This window comes from Oxyura jamaicensis, chromosome 9 (genome assembly GCF_011077185.1).
Source record: "Oxyura jamaicensis isolate SHBP4307 breed ruddy duck chromosome 9, BPBGC_Ojam_1.0, whole genome shotgun sequence".
Classification (NCBI taxonomy): domain Eukaryota; kingdom Metazoa; phylum Chordata; class Aves; order Anseriformes; family Anatidae; genus Oxyura; species Oxyura jamaicensis.
In genome coordinates this window covers 25,452,202-25,473,645 of record NC_048901.1, presented here as the reverse complement: position 1 = coordinate 25,473,645, position 21,444 = coordinate 25,452,202, and the positions used below count along the sequence as shown (strand labels likewise).

The window sequence follows — 21,444 nt, the reverse complement described above, 5'->3', positions numbered from 1 at the left end:
GAGCTGAAATGGCTGCTCAGCCTGGGCTTGTTTCTTCTGGGAGATGGAAAAGAAGCCACTCGGGAGCAATGCACCAACATCAAGCATGAATTTATTGTACCCTGAGCAAAGCCCCTCTTCAAGCCTCACAGACAAGATGTACTTCGCCACGAGCTCACACCAAAACGTGAGCTGGTGCTTCTTGCGCCACAGCCTCATTTACGTTGAGCAAGCACCTTTCGGGTGGGAGGGTCACAGGAGGGTGGCTGTGCAGAAGGGCTGCAGGCTGTCCTCGGCTCCACACCGCAGTGGGGAAAAGCTGCCGGTGGAACCTTGCTGAGCACCCGCAAGTGCCACAGCTTCAAGGACATCTCTGTCTCTTCCCAGGCTCTGCTCATTTCGCCTTCACACCATGCATGCTGGTCAGACTTGAGCATTTACTATCGCCCTAACCGAGTTGCGCAGCTCTTCACTTAGGTCAGAAGTTGTGCAAATGTGTAAGATCTTTAAAGTCTGTGTCATAAGGTATGCTGGAGGCTTGATTTTGTCCCACTGCTCATTGGAAGGAAAGCTTAAGCATCCACGCAGTTTATCGAAGAGCCGCAGGATCCTCACCCTGAGGGCCAGCAACAGGAGGTCATCCTCACTCAGCGGGGAGGGAGCACGCAGCCGGCTGGCCGGGCTGACCTGGCAGGAGTGGAGGCGAGCGGTGTCAGCAGAGCCGTGGCCACATGCTGGCTCCGAGGAATGGGGGCTTGGGGTGAGGCCTCTCGCCAGGAGACCCGCAGAGCTAGGTGACCCTGGGGCTGTGGGGCAATGCAGGGGGCGCCCACCGTGGGGTAAGTGTGATCCGTGGGCAGGAGCTTCCTTGGCTGCCCCACTCTTGCTGCAGGGAGCAGCTGTGTGTAGAACTGCCTGTGCGCTTGAGAAATACCTGCACTTTGGTTCCCACGTTGAATTTTGCTTGTTGTCCCATGGCGAGGAAGGAAACAGTGATCTTGTCCTGGCCGACAATCCTGACCCCCACGTGCTGGTTCAGGGAGATGAAGATTGGGCTGAACGGGACGCAGGGTCCTGATGATGTTAAGCTGTGTGGCCATGTCCACCTTCTCACCCTGCTGCCTGCCTTGTCCAAATACTGCCCTCCCTGAACATTCATGTTTATCCTAAAAGAGAGGAAAATCAAAGCTCCACATCAAGGTGTTCAGCCACTTCTGGGGTGCTCAGCCCCTGGAAACTACCCAGGCTGCAGCCAGGATAAAAAAATAAAAATAAAAATTAAAAAAACAACAACAACAAAAAAAAAAACAGCCAGTTTCAGAGTTTTGCATTTCTACACTACTGTGGGCAGATATTTCTCTGGTGTGGGAAGAGGAAATGCGTGGGTTTAATCTTAATTTTGTCCAGAACACCTCTGAGCCAAGGCTTCCTCCCTTCATAGGAAGAATTTCCACGGAACAAGGGGATGCTGCATCAACTTGGCACACACTGCTGTGTCTCTGAAAGACTGCTTTTTCCCAGTGGCATTAACGAGTCTGTAAAACGCACTTGCTCTCCCTACAGATCACATCTCCCCTATGCTATATCTGCCTTTTAATTTCTGAGTGCTACTAAAAATACATTTTATGATCTTTGAACTATAAAATGTGCAGTGGACAGAAAAGATGCTATGACTGACACAAACATACCATACAGATCCGTGTGGGTGATAACAAGTACTTCTGCCATTGGACTTAAATACTGCTTGTATTTCGGCGTTATTGTGCTTGTCTTCCTGTACTATGCAAATAAACCATTTTCTTTCTCGTATGACAATGATTGCCAGATTTCCAGATGGATAGCTATTGTCAGATAAGGTGTTCACAATGCCTTTGTTTGTGTGCTTGATCTGTTTTTACATACTAAATATTTCAGAGCGCTACTTTGAAGTATAGAAGTTGCTGTATTACCCGGATTCTTGTGTTAAAGGCAGAATGGTGGTGTGCAGCCAGTATTACCTGGGAAAGGGCCAAAGTTTGTTTTCCTACATTAGTTTTCTGTACACTGACAAAATAAGTGGTCAGAGTACACCTTTTTGTTGTTTTTTTAACCAATAACCTAGGCAGAATTGCTTAGAAGCCTTAATGACACATTCATGGAGCCTGTAACACGTATTATTGAAAGTACAAGCCTTGCAACATGAAACGACCAACTTAACGTGAATGAACACAGAGAAAGCAGGGGCAGGTCTCACAGAGGTTAAAAATATATATATATATATAAATCAACCAGTGGAAAAAATGTCTGTAGCCCCTGAAACCTGACTTGAAGGTATCTGAACAGCAGGTATTTTGTGTCTCATTGGGGCTGGCAGCAAGGCCTCCACCCATGGGACCACAGCTTGGGAGTGGGTCTGAACAGACCCAGTGGGTGGCGTGTTAAAGCTGGGTACTAAATACACAAGTGCCATTCCTTCATCAGAGGTACTGGCTGATCTGAAAATATTTTACACCAAGGGCTATTTAAGCTGTTTCACTACTGCTTTTTAACACATGTAACATTACATTTCCAGCCCTGGACTAGTGCTGGCAGGTAAGCCCCGTAAGGATACAATAACTGCGCTGTTCCATCTGGAAGCATGGTAAGAAATTTCCCTCCATGTTTGTAGTATTTTTCCAACAATTCATTCTTCACTACCTAAGATTGGAAAAGAAACAATAAAATGAATGACAGAAGTCCTGCACACAGCTGCCCCTTTAAAGGCACCAGTGCAGGGTTCCAGTTACTCTGCAGTGTGGGTGCAGTCCAGGTGCAGCTCGTCCCATCAAGCAGCAGCTACTTGCCCTTCCGCCCACAATGGTGAAATCACAGCAGGCGATGCTGTAGGAGATGGGCTCCTCTTTGAGCTTTGCTGCTCTTTCACCAGGTACCAGTGTCCAGCCTGTTGGAGATGGTGGCTCCTGAGAAAGCAGGTAAGAAATCATGCCAGGTTGTCTTGAACCTACAGAGGAAAGGGAAGGGTTTGTGTGCATCAGGTAGGGCTGCTGCTTCTGATGTCAGGACTGGCTGACGTCTCTGCAGGGAGACAGTAATTTGGTGGAATGCAAATCTCTGGCTGAAATGCTCCATCCTGGGATTGTCTTGGGGAACTTTTTATCTAACAATGTTTGTCCTAGCTGTTCAGCTACTTCAGAGTACAATTTTCTATGTGTATATGTACGTGCATGTAAATAATGACATTTCTCAGAAAGCACTCATGTCTGCATGCTCTAGAGGACTGAGAATAAGCAGCCCTTGGTGACACAGCAACCTTATTGTCTTGACATCTTCTGTGGAAAATATGCCCATATTTGATAATCCAATTTACCTGTTCTTAGTCAAAAGGGCTTTGCTATTACTCACTAGATCCCAAAAGCTGTTCAGTTGCCTGTAGCCTCAGCCACGAGTTCAGAGTGTTCACTTTATTAGGTAAAACCTTAATCACCTTAATTCTGAGAGTTCCTACCTTCCAAGGGGTTGGCTTTACAACCCTAATGCTAAGGTCAGTTTCTGTGTATCTCTGTGGAAACGTTCAGGTAGAAGCACTGAAAGTCATAGGTCCTCTCTGTGCCATGGCCACATAACTGTTCCTGATTTTTTTCATGTGAGAGATGAATTAGATGCTGCTATATTAAATAAAGGGATTGCACAATGGACAATGAACTAGCATGTCACTGCATAAATCTTCCTATTTGATTAGAGAGCATTAGAGACAAGCAATTCCACCAAATTCATTGTTGTGATAAATACGTAGATAAATTCAAACTCACTTTCGGCTACAGTTGTTGGCTCAGCTGCCAGGAAAGCTAACTGTCTGGCCATTTCTCTCTCCTGCTGCCTGGAAAATGAAAGTATTCATGACACACTTCATATATCCTGTTTTAAATTCTAGCAGTGCTGGATATTGTTGCAGTAGGGATGTGAGTTTCGGAATCTGTTTTTCTCTCCACTACTATAATTGCAAATAACTATTGGAAACAATGGCATATTATCAATCTAATATTATCTCAGCAAAGACAAATTTCTCCCATACAGAGATTTCAGTGAATGAACTCTGATTGCAATACTATCAACTATACTGATAGCAAAGCTTAACATGTTAATGAATTTTATGAGAATTTTTATGTAAAAGGGGTGTTGCCCACTAGATGAACAAGACAGGTGATGTGCAAAAATATCTTCAATATTTTTTCTTGCTTAGCTTCTTATAAACGTGGCTATGCCTAACAATGGCGTTGGTTTATGTTCTGTGTATAATATGAGGTACTCACACCATCAGGCTGCAAAGTTTCTTTAGGGAAACTAGCAGTTTACTTCCAGGTGTGCTGTATTACTTTTCTTTAAGCCTGTGCTGTGCACTTAGCAGGAGGCCCTAAGCTTATACAGAGATCTAAAGAACTCAGCAGAAGTCAAACGCAGAGCTCTCAAGGCTTCTGTAAATTGGAATCCAAATGCACGTCATGGTTTATGCAGCAAAAAAAGGGAAATAAAAATTCAAGCATTGTTTTTGGCACATGGGGCAAAACAAAAGTGAGACCCTAATATTGTCCCTGCCATAGCTACAGTTACATTTTGGGCCCTACCTGTGTCTGGGTATGTTGTATTTATTATAAATAGCAAGCACATGCTTTGCCACCCTCTCTTACAAATTAGGAAAAGAAAAGCCAAGAGGGTCTAAAGTGAATATGCTGCCTGACTTTTTTTTTTTTTTTTCCTTCTTCTTTCATCCCCGCTTGTTGTAGTTTTATTTTCTTGCTACTTATTTTCTCTCCAGAGTAGCCTATTGTTTCTTATACAAAAGCAATCCTTAGCTTTCTCCGTAGTCACTTCACGGTACCTCTGGTATGCTCTCTCCTTTGACAGGCGTCTTTCGGCTTCAGTGCCATGGGACTTGTGGGGTTCGATAGCAATGGGAACATTCCAAGCACTTTCGTGATTCTTTGTCTCCTTTACAATGAACTCGTAGAGGTCTTGATTCTGCTCACAGCAGAACTTCTGGAAGGCAGAAGAGCAGTGTCACTACAGCAGGCCTTTCCACAGTAAACATCGGCTGATCCTTTCCCACCAGCTTACTGATTCATAATCCTCTGATGGTGGGCAAGTGTCCTCAAAGGAAGGAAATGGCTTCAGCAGGCTACCACAGAACTCACACTTTGGAGTGCTGTCCTCCTCTACCTAAAGTGAAGGTAGGGATGACAGAAGTATAGTATCAGCACAGAAGTCCTTGCTTTATATCGGGGAAATAAGGCTTTGCTCAAAACACAACATCTTAAAGCATGTGTATAAGAATAGTTAAAACATATGTGACTATGATATCTTGGAACAATTTACATCAGGCCATTAGGTTCAGGAAACTGCCAAAAAGAAAAATTGATCTGTAGCCATTAAAAATCTTGGTACTGCTCAAAGAAATTGAATTAATGTAGTGTTTGAGACCCATCCATCCCAAAGAGAGGGAAAGCTCTGGAGCATGCAGAATGCTACAGTTGAGTACTCTGCTGCATTAACCCTTTCAAATACACTGCTTATGGTTTTGCAGAGAAAAAGCTTCCTGACTGCAGCACTGTTGATCATAGAGGAATCTGTGGAATTTCATTAGGAATCACCAGCAGACTTGCTGATTAAAAAAGCTGAACATATTTGACTAGATGCAAGTCATAGCTGCTGCACTGATGCACTTTAAGGATGGATGCTATATATTTTGAAAGACTAATTGGTTTTTTGAAAAGACATTTTTGAAACTGACATATAAAAGATGCAGTTGCCAAGAGCACCTGCTAAATTTATTGTTTAACGCCTCTGCTCACAAAGGCAGCACACCTGAGCTCAGCACACCTCAGAGAGACAGCAGTTGTCCCCTTCAGTAAGGAGTGAAGGGGTACTTGCTATGGCCATTTGGCAACCACCCTTTATTTACTATACCACATGTTTAACACTTTGATTCAAATCTTCTTCTGACCATACAATTTTTAGATACTTGGTTTCTCTGGAGCTTGGTTTCTGGAACTGCCACTGACTTACCTCGATCTGCATGCTGTCCCATGATGATTCGGGTCTGTAGGCCAGAATAGTCGGCAGGCCAACAGAGGGGAGTGTGTGTAGGGACTGCGTGAACAGCTTCACAAAGTCATCTTTGAACTTGAAGAGGAAAAAGAAATAGCAATATGGAGTCATATTTTTGTTCAAAGGTAAAAATGCTAAGCATAAAATACAAAACTGGGTGAGTACTTACCTCCAAGTTGCACAAAATATCTAAACTGCTGGACTTGTCTGGCAGGGCTGCAAGTGACAGCAATAATGAGAATTATTGATCAGCAGTACTGTGTTCCCAGAAAAAGGATCTCCTAGACTCCCCCATATCTCCTCTCTTTCAGCATGTCACCCTTTTCTTGCCAGCTACATCAGTGGCCTGAGACCTCCTCAACGCACACCTTTCTGCAACTTCAGAAAGGCTGCTGTGGGTGACCCTTCCTAAATGCCACAAGGACCTGAAATGGGTTTGACCTTAAAAGTAGTCCCACCGAAGTCATGGAGATGGCTTATTGCTTACAGTCAATGACTTGTAGCACTCATCTAATATAGCATTGCACTCTAAAACATTTCCAGTCTCTCTGGTTCTGAGAAGTATGAGTCAGAGAGGCAATTGTTTTTTCTCATCTCCAAGTGCAGCCCATGCTGTGTGAGTGCAAGGAAGAGAGTTTTGGCCTCTGAGGTGACAGGAAAAATCTCTTGTGACTGGGTCTCTGTCACCGTCCTCAGCAGCCCCACATTCACTCCAGGCAGGTGGTGTTACCAACATCCAGCTGCCCCAGGTGTGCATCTTATTGCTGCTCCATCCTGCTGCTTTAATACTGATGTGGTCAGTGTGTGAGCTGCCTCTGCTTCCTGTCCAGGCAAATTAAGCAGTTTCCTTGTTCTTTTAATCATGAATTTCAGTTCCCTTTGCTGCCATACAATTTGTCTTGTCCTTTTAAGTAAGCTCACTCTGCTTTCCAGAAAATATTCAGCCAGATAAAGAAATCCTGGGTAGGCTGAAATACCAAATGCCTTTCTAAGTCCTTCTCTTCTGAAAATATGACAAAATCCAAGTGTGTAGCTGGAAAGGATGGGGTAAGAATCATAGCAGCCTCAGGTTAGTTCCCAGGTCTGCAATGGAAACTGCTGCTTGGCAACGTGTCTGGAGGTGAATGCACTAGTGCAGGAGGAAAAGCAGAAAGCAATGCTGTAGGAGTCGCATAGTCTTTTAAAAGACTGAATGATGTGGCTGATGGCTTGCTTGAACCATTTTTTTTTTTTTTTAATTGCAGTTCAAAGATATATGTAGTTATCATCCTCTGTGGTCACGCTGTATCACAGAGTGTAACCACTCACAAACGCCACCCAAGAAGTGACTTCAGGAGGGCAAAACACAGCAGCAGCACTGTGCAGCCTGGGCATAGCCCTGCATGTGCTGCAGTACTGAGGGCTTGCCAGGAAGCCCAGTCCCTGGCTACAATGCTGGGGGATTTTCCCCATCCTTAACCTGCCTTCTGTATCATCTCTCTCTGCCGCTGCTATACACAGGTAGATGATTCACTGCTGGCACAAGTTGTTGTTTTTTTTCTGTACTTTGACCATGGCAGTGACAGTCATCCTGCCAAGATGTGAACCTCCATCTAAAGTAAAAAGTCTGTAACACTTCTCCCCTGCAAAGATGTTCACAGTGACTTTCCAAACGTTCTCTAAAGGATCACTCTAGGTGATCCTGCTCAGCAGGGGGTTGGGCTAGACAATCTTCAGAGGTCCCTTCCAGCCTCATCCATTCTGTGACTGCCTGACATTGAAAATGAAGCACAAAGGATACTTGATGGGGTGCCCAAAAGGGATAGTTTTAGTTTATGCCTAATCTTAATATATTACCTGCTAAAGTATAACCTGCTTCACCCAGTAAGTGAAGGGGCTGGTTACTGAGTCACACATATGGATGACTCAGCTGAGCAGGAGGAGAAAAAAGGTTGATGTATTTTCAGCTGTCCTTAGAGGCTTTGAAGTACCTCTCAAAAGAATACAATGAGCTATTCCTGCCATCTGCTGAGCACTTCCACACCCACTGCCTGGCGCAGCATTCCTGCGCAGGCTGCGGAGGCCCAGAGGTTCATCTGGAAGCAGTTCTGCTGCGGGTCGTGAGGGGACTGCTGGGGCTGCCTCTGGGCTAGTGCTGGTGTGCAGAAAGATCTTGGGGAAATGGCAGGGTCCTCTGCAGCAGGCATATGGGCACCAGGCAGCCCGTGTGAAAGAATGCAAGCGAACAACCTGCTTTTTGAGAAAAGCTGTTTCTTACATGATTTTCCGTAGGCATGTTCATAAAGCCAGCTAGCTTCTGTTTGCACGGCCACTGAAATTCCTGGTGGCTTCTGCACAGTGGTGGGATTGGCAATGCCTGACGTTTCCATCTCCCTTAATTTAAGATAGAAAGCTGTGTATTAGTCCTATGCAATGACTTCAAAGCAGTTGCCTTTGAAGAATAAACTAATAAACAAAACTTCTCCAAATGTATGTAACCAGAAATTAGCACAGTTTAGACAGGAAGTGGGGCTTGACCCTGGCTTTTATGCTGTGGCCAAGGACACCTCAGGTGTCTGGTCTAAAGGCTGCAAATGTGCCCCGAGTTGTGCTGTGGAAGGCACACGGCCTCACAGTGACCACGACCCCGCTCTCTCCCGCAGTGCCTGGGGTGCTCTGGCTGGGCTTTCGCTGCCCTGGTGTCCCCAAGTTGCCTCACCACTGCTGCCCCGTCTCACCCGGGTGTCACCAAGTGCCCGGCTCAGTGGCTGCATGTGTCGCAGCACCGGTGTCGCTCATCTCGCTGCTCCCTGTGGATGATGATACCGGCTTCCTCTGCGCACCCCTCACACGAGCAGGGCTGTGGGGCTGGCCCTCACCCAGCAGCGCGGGGTGAGGCAGAGCCTGTTCCGTACCGCTCGGCCCCTGCCATGGTGGCCTCTGGTTTCTGTGAGGTCTCCGTGGCGACGCGGCGGGCGCAGGGGCTGCCGGGGTGCCCCGCCTGGAGCCCGGTGCCCTGGGGCCAGCGCCAGCAGCGTGAGGCGAGCCCAGCGGGAGCGGTGCCCACAGCCGCCGCTGCCACCCGTGTGGTGTGGTGTGGCCGTCTGGCGTGAAGGCAGACTGGGGCCGCAGGGGCCTGGGCATGGTGGGGCTGTGGCTGCCTGCTTGAGGGGAGCTGGACCAGGGCTCATGGAGCCAGACCAGGGCTCAGGAAACTTGGTGTTGTTGGGGCGGGTGCTCAGCCGCACTGGGGTGCTGTGTGGATGGCACAGCTCTGTGCCGTGTTTGCTACGTGCTATCTGCCACAGGCGGTGTTAGACCCAGGCTTGCGCTTCAACCCACAGCAGTGTGGATGTGCTCTGCAGTCGACATGGTGTCTGCAGCTGCGGTGGCCTCACAAGCACCCATGTTACACAGGATGATTGAGATGTACTCGCTTTTAAAAATGGAGAGTTTGTTGGCAATGGCACAGCCACAGGGTGGAAGCGCTTAGGCAGTGCCACACTTGTGGTGAACTCGCTGGTCCCTGCAAGTCCTTGCATTTTTCCGTTTGTTTAAAGTGGAAATGATTTTAGGGAAAATACTCAACAATATGTTTTGTCAACTCAACAGAAAAAAATAAAATCAAAAATCCAAGGTACAGCTCCTGATGCCTTGTATCACCCTGTCACAAGCTGCAGTCAGGTAGTGTTGGCATGGCCATGACACCATGCCTGCCGGCGCTGCCATGCCGCAGGGCTGCAGACTGCGGGCAGAGCTCAGCTGGTGGCACTGGCCCTGCAGTGGCCCCACTGCTGCCGGTCACCTCAGGTGGAGTTTTCCCAGGGTACATTTCCATCTGTTTCAAAGTCAGATTGCTTTGTTTGTGGTCAGGAGTTTTGTTAATAAAACCAGGCTGACTTCTGTAATGTTTTTGTGGGTATTCTGAGAAACTTCCATAACTGATGTGCTGCTGCTTTCCTTGGTAAGGTGCTACTGTCCTGCCAGCCTCTCCCACCCAGACCTTGGACATCACTCTCAGGTTGTGCCAGCTCCTTTGCACCCATTTTTGTAGGGAAGGAAACAATTTCATCAGGTGTTGGAATCGATGTCACATGTTCATTCACTGATCTGAAGGGGAAACATGTAACTTATTGGCAGTACAAGCTGAGGTATTCCTTATTCTAAACTCAGTTGTAAGAAAGATACGGGGTGGTATTTCTTTTTCCTTTTTTTTTTTTTCTGTAACATGTAACAAAAGGTATCTGTTCCTTCACAAGAACTGAATGGTGTAGGAAACCATGGTGAAATTGTATTAAATTATCTACTGTGGGTTATTAGCAACATTGGACTAATTAATTTCATTTCATGAATGCTGCTACAAAAGACTTGCTTCAGAGTTTTGTTTTACACAGAAAGCTCTTAAGCCCCAACTGTCAACAAGAAAAATTGTCTTCCACTATAAATGTGACTGAGATATGGGAAAATGAATTAAATTCTTAGGAACACTTGCTTAACAAGTCCTGCTAAAAGCACAGGTGTTAACTCTTGTGAAAGCCAGAGCTTGACTTTGATCCCGCTTGAGCAGGAGTAAATTAGTACATTTGGCTGATGCTGCTGGAGTTCTGCCAGCACAGTGTAAATGAGATCAAATGTAGGATCTTTACAGGAACTGGATACAAAAAGATTACAGTAATTCCTTGTTTTTTTTTTTTTTTTGTTTTGTTTTTTTGTTTTGTTTTGTTTTTTGTTTTTCTTCCATGATCACTTCCAAATTCTCAAGGACAAAACAAGCTTTCCCTCTCTGATGCTTTTCTTGTAATTCTCTTGTGCTTTTCTATGGACTGCTGCCAAGTGCTGTGTGATATTTGCATAGGACCTTGTGTCATACCTCGAGAGGTCTCTTCCCTGAATGCATGTAGTTGGGACTGTTTTTCTTCCCAAGTATTGTTTTATATTTATTCACACCAAGCTTCATCTGTCACTTATTTAGTTTTCCACTATCGTGAGGCTTACTACCTCTGAGTAATTCAGCAGGCTGTGTAACCTCACAACATATTGCCTCTTCCAAGTGGCATCTTAATACTCTGCAAAGTCACATGCAGACCTACTATTTCTCTTGATTCAGACAGAAGGCTTCTGGTAGCAGAGGGGGATTCGCAGGCAGATTCAGCTCCAGTGGCACACTGAGATTTCCGTTTACATGAGTCAGGCTAGGAATCAAATCCTGCAGCCCCTGAGCGGCTGGAGGAAGAGCTCAGCGAGGCACTGAATACCGAGGGACCTGAAAGCAATAGTTGCTACCACACATGCGTATTAGTGCAGTGTAATTTTTGCAAAATATTTATTACAAAATAAAGTAAATATGGCAACAAAACTTAAATAGCAAATGACATGACACTGGCCATAAAGCTCTTGCTATATTATTCTAATCAGTCTTTTACAATAATCAAGTATGTCTCCAAGGGAAGCTGCACATAGACAGCTTGAATATATTTCTATATTATTGGCTCTAGCTGTTTGGGATGTATTAAGTTATATGCCTCCTGCTTCCACCAGTATCCAGCTGTGAGCAGCTGTGCCTTGTGCTGGGCTCCCTGATATCCCTAAAATGGACCAGAGCAGGCAATTCCCAGGCTCTGTAAAACCTGCTATGCTTCAGCCATCCTCACTCCCCCTTTTTTTGAAAACACAGCAAATAATCTATGCCCATCCCTTTTTAATAAGGTAGCAGGAAATGGAGTAGCAACATTGAAGTACCTATTGATCTACTTTGAGCCACAACGTCTCTTGGGAGGTCTGCGAGAAGTTGCTTGTATTTCTTTCTTTTCCCACCTACTAAAAACTCTTAGAAGTCACCAGTGAGAGTAAGTCTGTTTTCAGACAGACTTACAGCCTGAATGCTGAAAGGGCTTTCAGGTGCACTCCAAACAGGAATGCAGTCCTTCAAGTCTTTTAAGTCGTATGTCTAATGGAAGCACTCTTTAAATAAAATATAATTACATTTAAAAAGGTGTCCGTGTGGGGGGAAATCTTCCTAAGGCACCCAAGAATTTAAAAAACCTTTTCTTGCTTATATTACTTACAGGACACTTTTGTTCCCCTTCTCTCCAAACTTAAAAATGTTGGCTAGTTAGGAACCTTAACATACACAATGACATAGTTGAATATCACTTAAAAACAGAACAAAAAGAAAATTCTTGGTACGTGTAAAGCACTATGTCAGACAGCCAAGGGTTTCACTAACTACACAAATATATCACGGACAACATGTAGAAATGGTCACATTAATTCCAAGGTTTCCATTGTCAGCGAAAAGGTGTGCTATAGCTGTATCGAAAACTAGGCAGTCACTGTTGAGTATGGCAGCAGACACCCCGTCGTGGATGGAGCGCGGAGTTGCCTCCCAGGTCAGCCGGCGGCGGTTGCCGTTCAGCTCCAGTCTGTACGCAAAGTTCTCCGCTTGCTTACGGGTGCCGATGAGCAGCACGATAGCGAAAAACTGCTGATGACCTTCGTACTTCTCTTGTTTCTCCAGCACCAGCATGAAGTGGTGACCAAAGCAGGACTGCATCATGACCCAGTCAACAGCACCTGGAAGGTTAATGTCTGTGGCAAGGAAAACGATGTCTTCTCCCTGAAGGGTGGTAATGCTTTTGTGGGCATGCATAAGGTGGGACATCACGGCTTCCAGAGATCCCTGCCATTTACAGGAGGCTCCAGGACACGGGCAGGAGTAGGGACGATACTCACATATGTCTTCGTGTTCTGGCTTTTCTGTGTGGTGTAGTGTCAGGGAGCAGCCTGTTGTTGCGTACTGGAAAAAGACCAAATACAAGGGATTAGGAAACACACCCAGCATAACTGTTCATTGCTCCCACCTGTGACCCACCTGTGATCAACTAGAACTCCCTTTTCATTGCAAATTTTACATTAGATATTTTTATTTAGCTCTGAACTTAGAGCTGAGCTTATTTATTTTTCCTCTTAAAAACAGGTTATTCCTGTACTTTGTTGTTGTTGTTTTTAATGCAAGCACTTAGATAAAATGGATTATAAGGTTGAGTTGTAGATAGATTTGCTGTTGTAGTTAGATCTGATCAGCCCAGATCAGCTGAAGTGGTCCTGGTATGATTTCTTTTTTTCTTTGAAATTAAAAAAGGATGCTAGTTTGGGCAAACAGCTACTGGAGTGGTGTGTTTTTACTAAATACACCTAATTACCATCACAGAGCAAATGCATTTCCATTACACTAAAATGCAGAATCCCAACGGTTTTAACACTGGAACAGTTTCAGCATTGCAGTTGTGAGGAGTGGAAAGACGGATGATGATTTTTTCACTGAGCGTGAAGCCGGTGCACAAATAAGTACCATGTGACTTCTCTTAATGTCACTGGGCACCTCTGAAGGTTAATCTGCTTTAAACAGGGATGCTTTTCCTTTTTCTACAGTGAGTTCAGTGGTCTATACTGACTACATTGCTTCCTCACTACCTCTAGAGGGAAAAAAATCTTTCCTGTTCTTGCCAAGAGCATAGCTGCCCCAGTCTGCAGACAGCTGTGGTGTCACCTGCAACACTGCTAGTGCTATCGCGAGGGTTATAACTTGTGTGCACGGCTGCTCACAGATGCTACCACGCTGCCTTGAGGATAGGCATTCTTCTCTGAGACTACATGTGAGGACCACGTTTGCCATCCTAAAGAGTACATCTGAAGTGACAAAAGGCTGGCAGAAAAAAAACAAGTCTGGATAGAATTTTGTTTTAAAAAGTCAACAAAGGAAACTCAGAATTAACCAACATTTAGATGCTTATTTTGGGTTAATAGAAGTGCAAGAAGTTTCAGCTCAAAGGGTTACATGCCTGAGATGCAAAAAGCCAAAATCCTCTTCAATTCTGGCAAATCACCCACGCTGCAACACAGTGCTAGAAGTACTAGGTCAGAAATTACAGCTTGGGCTTCTGTAGGAGCTTGTTTTATAAGCCATAATATGTTAACGTGAACCTTCATTTACTGTGCCTGCCCCTGCTGCTTAATCCTCTGCTAAAGGATTTATTCACACATGCAAGCAGGAGAGCAGAGGCGTGCTGCCACGGAATGAGACCGTCCTCCTGCCAAAGAGAGCAGCCCCAGCAGGCAAACACGCGGATCCCGTGCCGGCTGTGTCGTCACCGTACATTTCTTCTCTCACTGTTCTGCTTTCTCCCCATGTTCATATCCCTGTTGACACTTTAATCGTACTGCACTGTGTTGAAGAGCTGCTCTGAGTCTAACCTGATTAACAAAAACATAAATAAGACTATATAAGCTGCTGGTTGGGCAAAACCAGAAGTCTACATAGGCCAGCACTGTGCCTCAAGAAGTGACCAGTAGTGAACATAGCAAGAGCGTGAAGTAACCACTGGTGGTTTTTTCCGTCACTTTGTGACATACCTCCTTTTGTTTGTTCCTGAACACATTGCTGCTGGTAACATTTGGGGAGCCCTACTGACAATGGGAGACTGTGAAGAGAGTTACAGAATGGTTTCATTTGGAAGGGACCCTTAAAGATCATCTAGGAACAGAGAAAACTTGCTGTCTTCATGCTGCTTGGCAAAAGTCATTAGTATTCACTGTTCCTCTCATTCAACCTGAAAGGTCTTTAAGTCTTTCCCTGTGTACAGGTTATACAATACCTTCAATCTACTTGCCCCTTCTACCTTTTCCACTTCTCCTATGTCCTTGCTGAGACGGGGGAACCAGGGCTGCATGTGGAATTAGCACACGTGTGCCACTAATGCCTGGGCTGATGTGACTTTTATGCTTTTTCGTTGCCTTTCTCTCCATTTCTAGTATTCCAATTTTAAAAAATTATATGTACTTGTTTTCATAGTATTTTATTTAGCACCATATTTGTTTTCCTAAGAGGAAACAGCTCAGAAGTCATCATGATATTTTGCCATGTGTCACTTCACACATGTTGGTGTGGACTTCACTTTGACAGGATATCTGAGTGTCTTAAAGCATTCTGAAAACATTGTCTAAGCTTCAAAGTGCTCGGCAGGGACAGGCCAGTATTGCTGACCTCATAAATGCAGGCAGGCAGGGACACAGGATTAAAGTAACTTGTCTGGAGCCACAAGGGAAATCAGTAGCAGAGCTGGGAATAGATTGCCAAGTCCCAATCCCTATCCTGCTCTAGCCAGCAGACTCTCCCTGCAGTATATAAGTAGCTTCAGATACAAATTATGCTTCCAGGAAAGAAAAAGCCTGCCTGCTCCTGTATGTACGTAGAACAGCAGTGTTCAGGGACCCAACAAGGATTTACACCCCCTTGTGCTTTTCCCCCCTCCTGTGTTTTGTAGAATAACCATCCCTGCTTTTAAGATCCTTCTAGCCTTTCAAAGCATTCATTCAAGCTCAGTGACAGACGCTCAGCCCAGTCTAGCAGTGATGCTAGTGAGATCTGCTGGAGGCACACGGCGGGATCAAGCCCCCAAACCAGTGAGCCTCTGTGCTTTCCAGAGTCTTATGTGTGTGAGAAAGAACGTTTGGGCTGCCACTGGCTGCGTGGCAGAGTGCCTTCAGAAACTCTGCTGTGCTAGCAGTGCTGTGTGTTCTGCTGCAGCTCACCTGGGAAAGGGCCAATGAGTGCCGTGTTGTTCAATATGGAGTGCACAGGCTCTATACATGTGCAAAGAGGGTAACAGAATTCCGTGTGTAAGGGATCTCTGATCAATTAAAGACATTAAACTGTAAATATTAAGCAAAATAAACATGCATTTTCATCAGAAAGAAAATCAAAAGACCACTTTATGAGAGTTTATGTCTTAGAAATATGTATGATCATGTTTTAGTTGAAAATCTTAAAAATGACTTTTTAAATTAAGAAAATCTCTGAAGAGGCCATATAGTAGGCATTAGGTAACATACAGAAGTTTATATACGATAATAACATGAATATGCAACTTGTCTGCAAGTGGTTTGCTTACGTAGGAAGCCTGTCATTCTTTTCCTTGTACTGATGGTGTAGCAAAAGTGGTCTAAGGGCATACAGCATCTCTGCCTACCTCCTACCGTGTGTCTAAAGAAAATCTGAGGGAGCAATCAGTCTGATATATTTAAGACTTTTCAGTTTATGTACAGCCTTACCTCACCTCCCAGTTTTAAAATCCAGAATGTTACTATTGGCTGTGAGGTGCAGGAAGGCTTTCAATTTATTGCTTCAAAGTGGAGCTTCAGAGTACAATAAAATGAATTTACTGGATTCCCTTTTCTTCAAAGGATCGGAACCATCTGAAGACTCAGAAGCAGGGCAATACCTCTAGTTAGGTATTAAAGGATCTTGGAAGACCCTCTTTATGTGAGGGACCTCTGTCTGAGCTCCCAAAATGCAGAGACACCACTCCTAGGAGAACTAGAAAGAATGATGTTTCGCTCCCCCAAAGAATCAAGCCCTATGTACACAGATTTTTTTCATGTATGTAATAACTAGAAAAGCCAATTTTTTTGTTATATATAAAACATCTTTAAGTTGAATTAATCATGCCACTGAGAACTCACTCATGTACCTGTCCATGAGGGGTCATCCCCCCATTATGCATTGCTAATTGCAATTCCACCAACCTGCCCAGCAGGGCTGCTATCTGTGTGCGAACAAACACAGATATTCTTGCCTTGCTGTTGAAGGTAAACTCTAAAGTGGAACACAAACAGGAACTGCCTAGAGTTTTACAGAGCACAGATCAGGAGTGGCCGTCTCCATGGCTGCTGCCCAGGTAACTCAGGCATGAACAGCTCTGTTTGTCAGGTCCCATTACAAAAGGCTAGCAAAACACGGCAGGACACAGATCTCTGCTACTACATGTGGTTATATGAGGACTGCAGTTCTGGAGATGACGATTAAGAACGTTTACAGCTCTGCTTGCTTTCTAGTATACTTTGGATTAAATGGTTAAATATAAAAATGCCTCTCCTATGCCTGGCTCAGTTAGCCAGGCCACAATTCCAGCTTTTAGCAGCTAACAATCACAATATATCTCACAAGATTGCTGTAAAAGTGGCTCTTGATGTCTGTTCATCAAGCCTTGAAGTCACAAGATTTCTTTCATAGCCGGTTTTGGACAAAAAATTTCAATGTCGCAGAAGAACCTATTTACAAATTAAGTCAGCTTCATAACTAAAGAGCACCTTTACGTTGTTCCACTTGCACTTATTTAAAAGATGAGAAAAAATACTTTCGTATTCATTAATTAGGTGTTTGTGTGTGATTATGATTGCGCTTAATTTTATATATTTTGCTTTGAACACTAAGAGCTGTATTTTCAGTAACCTTACCATGATTTTAAGATTTAAATCTCCCATGGACTTTTTTTTCCAGAAGCCCTGTAAATTTCAGAACTGCATTAACTGTAATTCTTTCTTAAATCATTTATGAACGCTGCCACAGGCAGCACCAAATCCCCATTTTCTGTCAGTGCTATCATGTCTCAACCCTACTTATTTCTAGTACCACTCACAGAGTTATTTCTAGAACTACACAGAACTATTCTGGAAGGACAACTGCTTTTATTTGTTCTTCCACATCTTGTGAAGCTGCCTGCCAGCCGCAGCACGAGGTGAGGTGGTCCTCACCCCGCCGCTGGGTGCTGCTGCGGCACGAGCCCTGCAGGGACAGGCTCCGCTGACCTGGGCAATGCTCACCTCCGCAGTGGGTGCTTGTGGCTTTGCAAGCACTAATGTGAGAATTAGTCTTGACAGTCTCCTTGCTGTTTCTGGGTCTAAGAAAGAACAGTGAAAACTATTAACATATGCTAATTTCACTTTGCTGCTCTTGGGAAAAGTGAAAGCAGCAGAACAGGAATTACTCATGGTAGAAAAAATCCACATAAAAGAGAGGGTGTGAGAAGGTAAGTGAAGCAGAGCCTTATTCACCTCTCTGCCTCCACAAGGCACTTCTGAGTGCCCAGACAACTGGGGGGCAGAGAGACCTCGAATGGACACTGGTGAGTATGAAGGAAGCATGCTGCTGCCTGGGGCAGGAACAGGATGCTGGCTGGGACCCCAGGCAGGCGCGCTGCCTGTCTTATGCTCTGTGCGGCCGGAGCTACAAAACTCACCTGAGCCAGAGGCACGTGTGTGGTCACGGCAGTGTGGCCAGGGGCTGCTGGAGACGTCCAGAGCCTGCCTGCAGAGCTTGCCCAGCTCCCCTGTGCTGGACCCCAGAGCCGCATGGACACTGCTGCCATCCCTGCACTGCTCCAGAGCCCCCGCCGTATGCTGTGGCTCCCAGATGGGCTCTGGCCTCCTGCTGGCACAATGCCTCATGGCAAAGCATACCAGCCACTGCTGGTTCAACTCTCAAATCCTCACAGCTCTGCCTGAGCCCACAAGCACTGTACCAAGAACCCAGACAAACTGCAAGCCAACACTAACCCAGCACAGTCAGTCCTGTGCACCTCGGCAGGAGATCCTAGCACAGAGCGCAGTCTGGGATCATTTCTGAGACCACCAAAACACTGCTGGCTCAGGGGAGACAGAGTCAAACCACTCCCAGTCCCGTAACCAAAAAGCTGAGCTATCTGATGCCCTGGGCTTCCTGCAGTCTCTGCAAACCTCCAGCCTCACTTGCATCCCTCCCGTCTGCAAGCTACTGCTTTGAAGAGCATGATGTTAACCACAGAACTAACACTTGGAAGAACTTTTGGAAATACTGCTTTCTTAATTGGTTTACACGTGCTGGTCTTCTTATTACTATTTACATTTAGAGAGTGCCCATCTGCAGAAGTGTTTATAGCTGATGTACCTGAACATCTTGGCTGACAGCTGGGTCAGTTCTTGGGTTAGGGGAAGGCTCTTTTTTTTTTTCTTTTCTTTTTCTGATGAAACATACTTATCTTTATTGGTTTCTATTCCTCTACCCATGGAGAAAGAAAACCTAAAGGGGTGAACAAGCCAATCCCAGGCTTTGGAAACCTGGTACCAATGGAGTAAATTAAAGTCTGACAGGCAAAGTTAGGAATGCCTTGTCCTCTTCAAGGGAAGAGTCTGTAGGCTTTTTCTTCTTTTCCCCATACTTTGTTTAACCGTATCATGTGGGGAAGAGCAGGTGTCCTGCCTGGTGGTTCTGCTGCTGGGCAAATTTGCATGCTGCACCTATCAGTGTTGCGTTTCAATGCAAAAAACAACTGTAAGAACTCTGGTCAGAGGAGCTGTTCCAATGTTGATGCATCAGTCAGAAATGCCCTGACTGCTCTTATTCCCTAAGGCTCAGAACCAGCCACTGCTGGGCACCTGATGCGCTGCCCTTCCAGCAGCGCTTACCCGAGACAGGCCCTGTGCACCAGCACTACGTGCCATCTGCTCTTGCTCCCCGAGACTGCCTCCCACGCAGGAGCTGAGCGGTAAAACAGCCCCACACTACCGAAAGCTCGGTGCGGTGCCTGCAGCCATCCCGTTCTGTCTTGTGGCCCAGCCAGCTCTCAGACAGGTGCTCTCTCACCACCGCCTGTGCTTACAGAGCTGCTGGAATTAACACAGATGATTCACTCTGGAGGTGCCATTATCCCCGTTGCATCGTTAATGGCTCCTGCGGGCTGGCTAGAGAAAGGCTGTTTAGGGCCTGGCTTTGGCACATGCAATGTACAGCTGCTCTGCGGGCAGCTCCCACCAGAAACCTCAGGACACGGCTCCACCAGTCCTGCTTGGCTGTTGCTCCCCCCCTTGCCACTGGCAGCTCCCTATTTTAGATCTTCCTTCTCATATTCCATGTCAACGAGGGCTTCAGCAGTTCCTGTGTCTGTCCCACCATCACTCCAGCCTGTGGTTTTAAAGTGCTTTTGCTACTGTGGAGGCCTAAGCATCGAGGGACTCCAGGAAGACGTAAAAAGGGCCCGCTCAGCACTGCCTGCACACGTCTGCCACCCTGATAAATGTGCACTAGGAAGGATACGAACTTCAGAGCAGTTCACCTTGTTCTTTTAAACAGAGCACTTGAAAAAAAAAAGACTTAAATGTTTAATCTGAATACTTGAAATAGTACTGAGGCAGAATGGACTTTTAAAAAAACAAATTCGGGCATCATTACTGAACTGACAGCTTATCAGACCCTGTCCTTCCAAAGGAGGATTGCAAAGAACTAATGAGAGGGTTGGGAACAGGATTCCTGCCACCTCCATGAAACTCGCTCTCTCTCAACTAAACATCACCATAGGTTAAAATATCTGGAAAACAAAAAAGTTCTTGTCTTAGTAACTACTGATTATGCCAAACACTAGGACAAAATTTAGACCAGGATTTACAGTGAATGAGAAAGCCTCATTACAGGTTTGTTTCCAAAGGCCGGTGATTCTCCCATCGCGCTGTGTCACTTCAGAAATCTGCAGAAACACAGAACAGGCCAACGGAGGCCAGCAAGGACTTTCTGTTCCATTCTGTGTTCATGATGGGGAAGAAATTAAAGCTGGGGATGGGACAAAGACCAGCAAAAAGCGTTCCGTTTGCAGAGCTGCAGCTTGCTTTGCACGGTGGCTCTGGACAAGACCCCACGCAGGAGGGAACCGACTCCTGGGGTACCCTCGGGGAGCGCACGGCCACCAGGCACCCCCCGTCTGAACGCTGCTATGGCTTACATTGGGTTTATCTCAGAGAACTCCTTAAAGCTCTCTCACACACTGTAATGCCGCTGTATGAGGACGAGACACGCACCGCGGAGGAAATCCCGCACCGGGCTCCCTCGGCCTGCTGGCTGCCGGCCGCCCGGCCCGGCTGCGGCACCGGGCCCGTCCCAGGCGGTGGTACCGGGATCAGCCGAGTTACACCGGGATCTCAGGACCGCTGCCTTCCGAGGGGCAGGAGGAGGCCCGGGGGCAGGAGCCCGGGGCAGCGCCGGGCCGCCCCCACAGCCGCTCCCAGGAGGGGGCCCCGAGCCCAGGGCCACGCAGGGGGCGCGAGCGGACCCCCGACCCCGGCGGGCCCGGGGCCGGTCTGCCCGTCCCTTACCTTGCAGGGGAAGAGCACGGCCGAGGCCACCTTCTCCATGGCCAGGTTCCTGATGCTGGGGGTCAGGGAGCCCCGGCAGGTGGGGCAGAGGCTCAGCTTCTGCCGGCATTGGTTGCAGACCAGGTGCCCGGCCTGGCACTGCAGGATGGGCGGCAGCACATAGTCGAAGCACACGGGGCACTCGAAGAGCGAGGTCAGCTCGTGGTGCTGCGGGGACACCGGCCCGCCGGCCCCCGACAGCACGGCGGCGGGCACGGCCGAGGAGCCGGCGCCGGACGCCGCGATGGTGGCGGCGGCGGCGGGAGCGGCGGCGGCCGGGGACGGGGCGTGCTGCTGCTGCTGCTGCTGCTGCTGCTGCTTGCCGCACGGCTTGCTAGCGCCGGGCCCGGCGGACGACGGGCGGCTCATCGCGCCGCGCGCCCTCCACCATCGGGCCGCGGCCGCCCG

General features: G+C 46.7%; 2 protein-coding genes and 1 long non-coding RNA gene across 6 annotated transcripts; 1 reads left to right on the top strand and 2 right to left on the bottom strand.

Annotated features, from left to right (window-relative positions):
- Positions 1-73: 73 nt before the first annotated feature.
- ERICH6 (glutamate rich 6) lies at positions 74-9,167 on the bottom strand. Of its 4 annotated transcripts, none has more exons than XM_035334273.1 (12): positions 8,778-9,166; positions 8,318-8,433; positions 6,230-6,276; positions 6,019-6,135; positions 5,071-5,172; positions 4,835-4,992; positions 3,768-3,835; positions 2,802-2,959; positions 2,570-2,655; positions 1,668-1,820; positions 914-1,145; positions 74-666 (listed from the first exon to the last, which is right to left on the bottom strand). In XM_035334273.1, exons 2-12 carry the CDS (start codon positions 8,427-8,429, stop codon positions 403-405), a joined length of 1,497 nt encoding a protein of 498 aa, XP_035190164.1. In that variant the 5' UTR covers positions 8,430-8,433; positions 8,778-9,166; the 3' UTR covers positions 74-402. The 4 variants fall into 4 exon arrangements, with proteins under 4 accessions (XP_035190164.1, XP_035190166.1, XP_035190163.1 ...); XM_035334275.1 differs by having other exon boundaries at positions 8,866-9,166; XM_035334272.1 differs by having other exon boundaries at positions 8,759-9,165.
- Positions 2,803-12,637, top strand: LOC118171291. The gene is made up of 2 exons (XR_004753144.1): positions 2,803-2,930; positions 12,557-12,637. It is a non-coding gene; the product is annotated as an uncharacterized LOC118171291 (long non-coding RNA).
- SIAH2 (siah E3 ubiquitin protein ligase 2) lies at positions 10,775-21,438 on the bottom strand. Its single transcript, XM_035334277.1, has 2 exons — positions 20,998-21,438; positions 10,775-12,835 (listed from the first exon to the last, which is right to left on the bottom strand). The coding sequence occupies exons 1-2, from the start codon at positions 21,403-21,405 to the stop codon at positions 12,278-12,280; spliced, it is 966 nt and encodes a 321-aa protein (XP_035190168.1). The 5' UTR covers positions 21,406-21,438; the 3' UTR covers positions 10,775-12,277.
- Positions 21,439-21,444: the final 6 nt, after the last annotated feature.

Excerpts from the sequence above, each read along its gene's own strand:
- ERICH6 (XM_035334273.1), bottom strand. The coding sequence starts at position 8,429 with ATGGAAACGTCAGGCATTGCCAATCCCACCACTGTGCAGAAGCCACCA. Across the intron at positions 1,821-2,569 it reads GATGGAACAGCGCAGTTATT|CTATCCATCTGGAAATCTGG; the intron begins GTATCCTTACGG and ends ATCTGACAATAG. Across the intron at positions 1,146-1,667 it reads CACCCACACGGATCTGTATG|GATAAACATGAATGTTCAGG; the intron begins GTATGTTTGTGT and ends CCTCTCTTTTAG.
- SIAH2 (XM_035334277.1), bottom strand. The coding sequence starts at position 21,405 with ATGAGCCGCCCGTCGTCCGCCGGGCCCGGCGCTAGCAAGCCGTGCGGC. Across the intron at positions 12,836-20,997 it reads CCGTGCTCTTCCCCTGCAAG|TACGCAACAACAGGCTGCTC; the intron begins GTAAGGGACGGG and ends GTCTTTTTCCAG.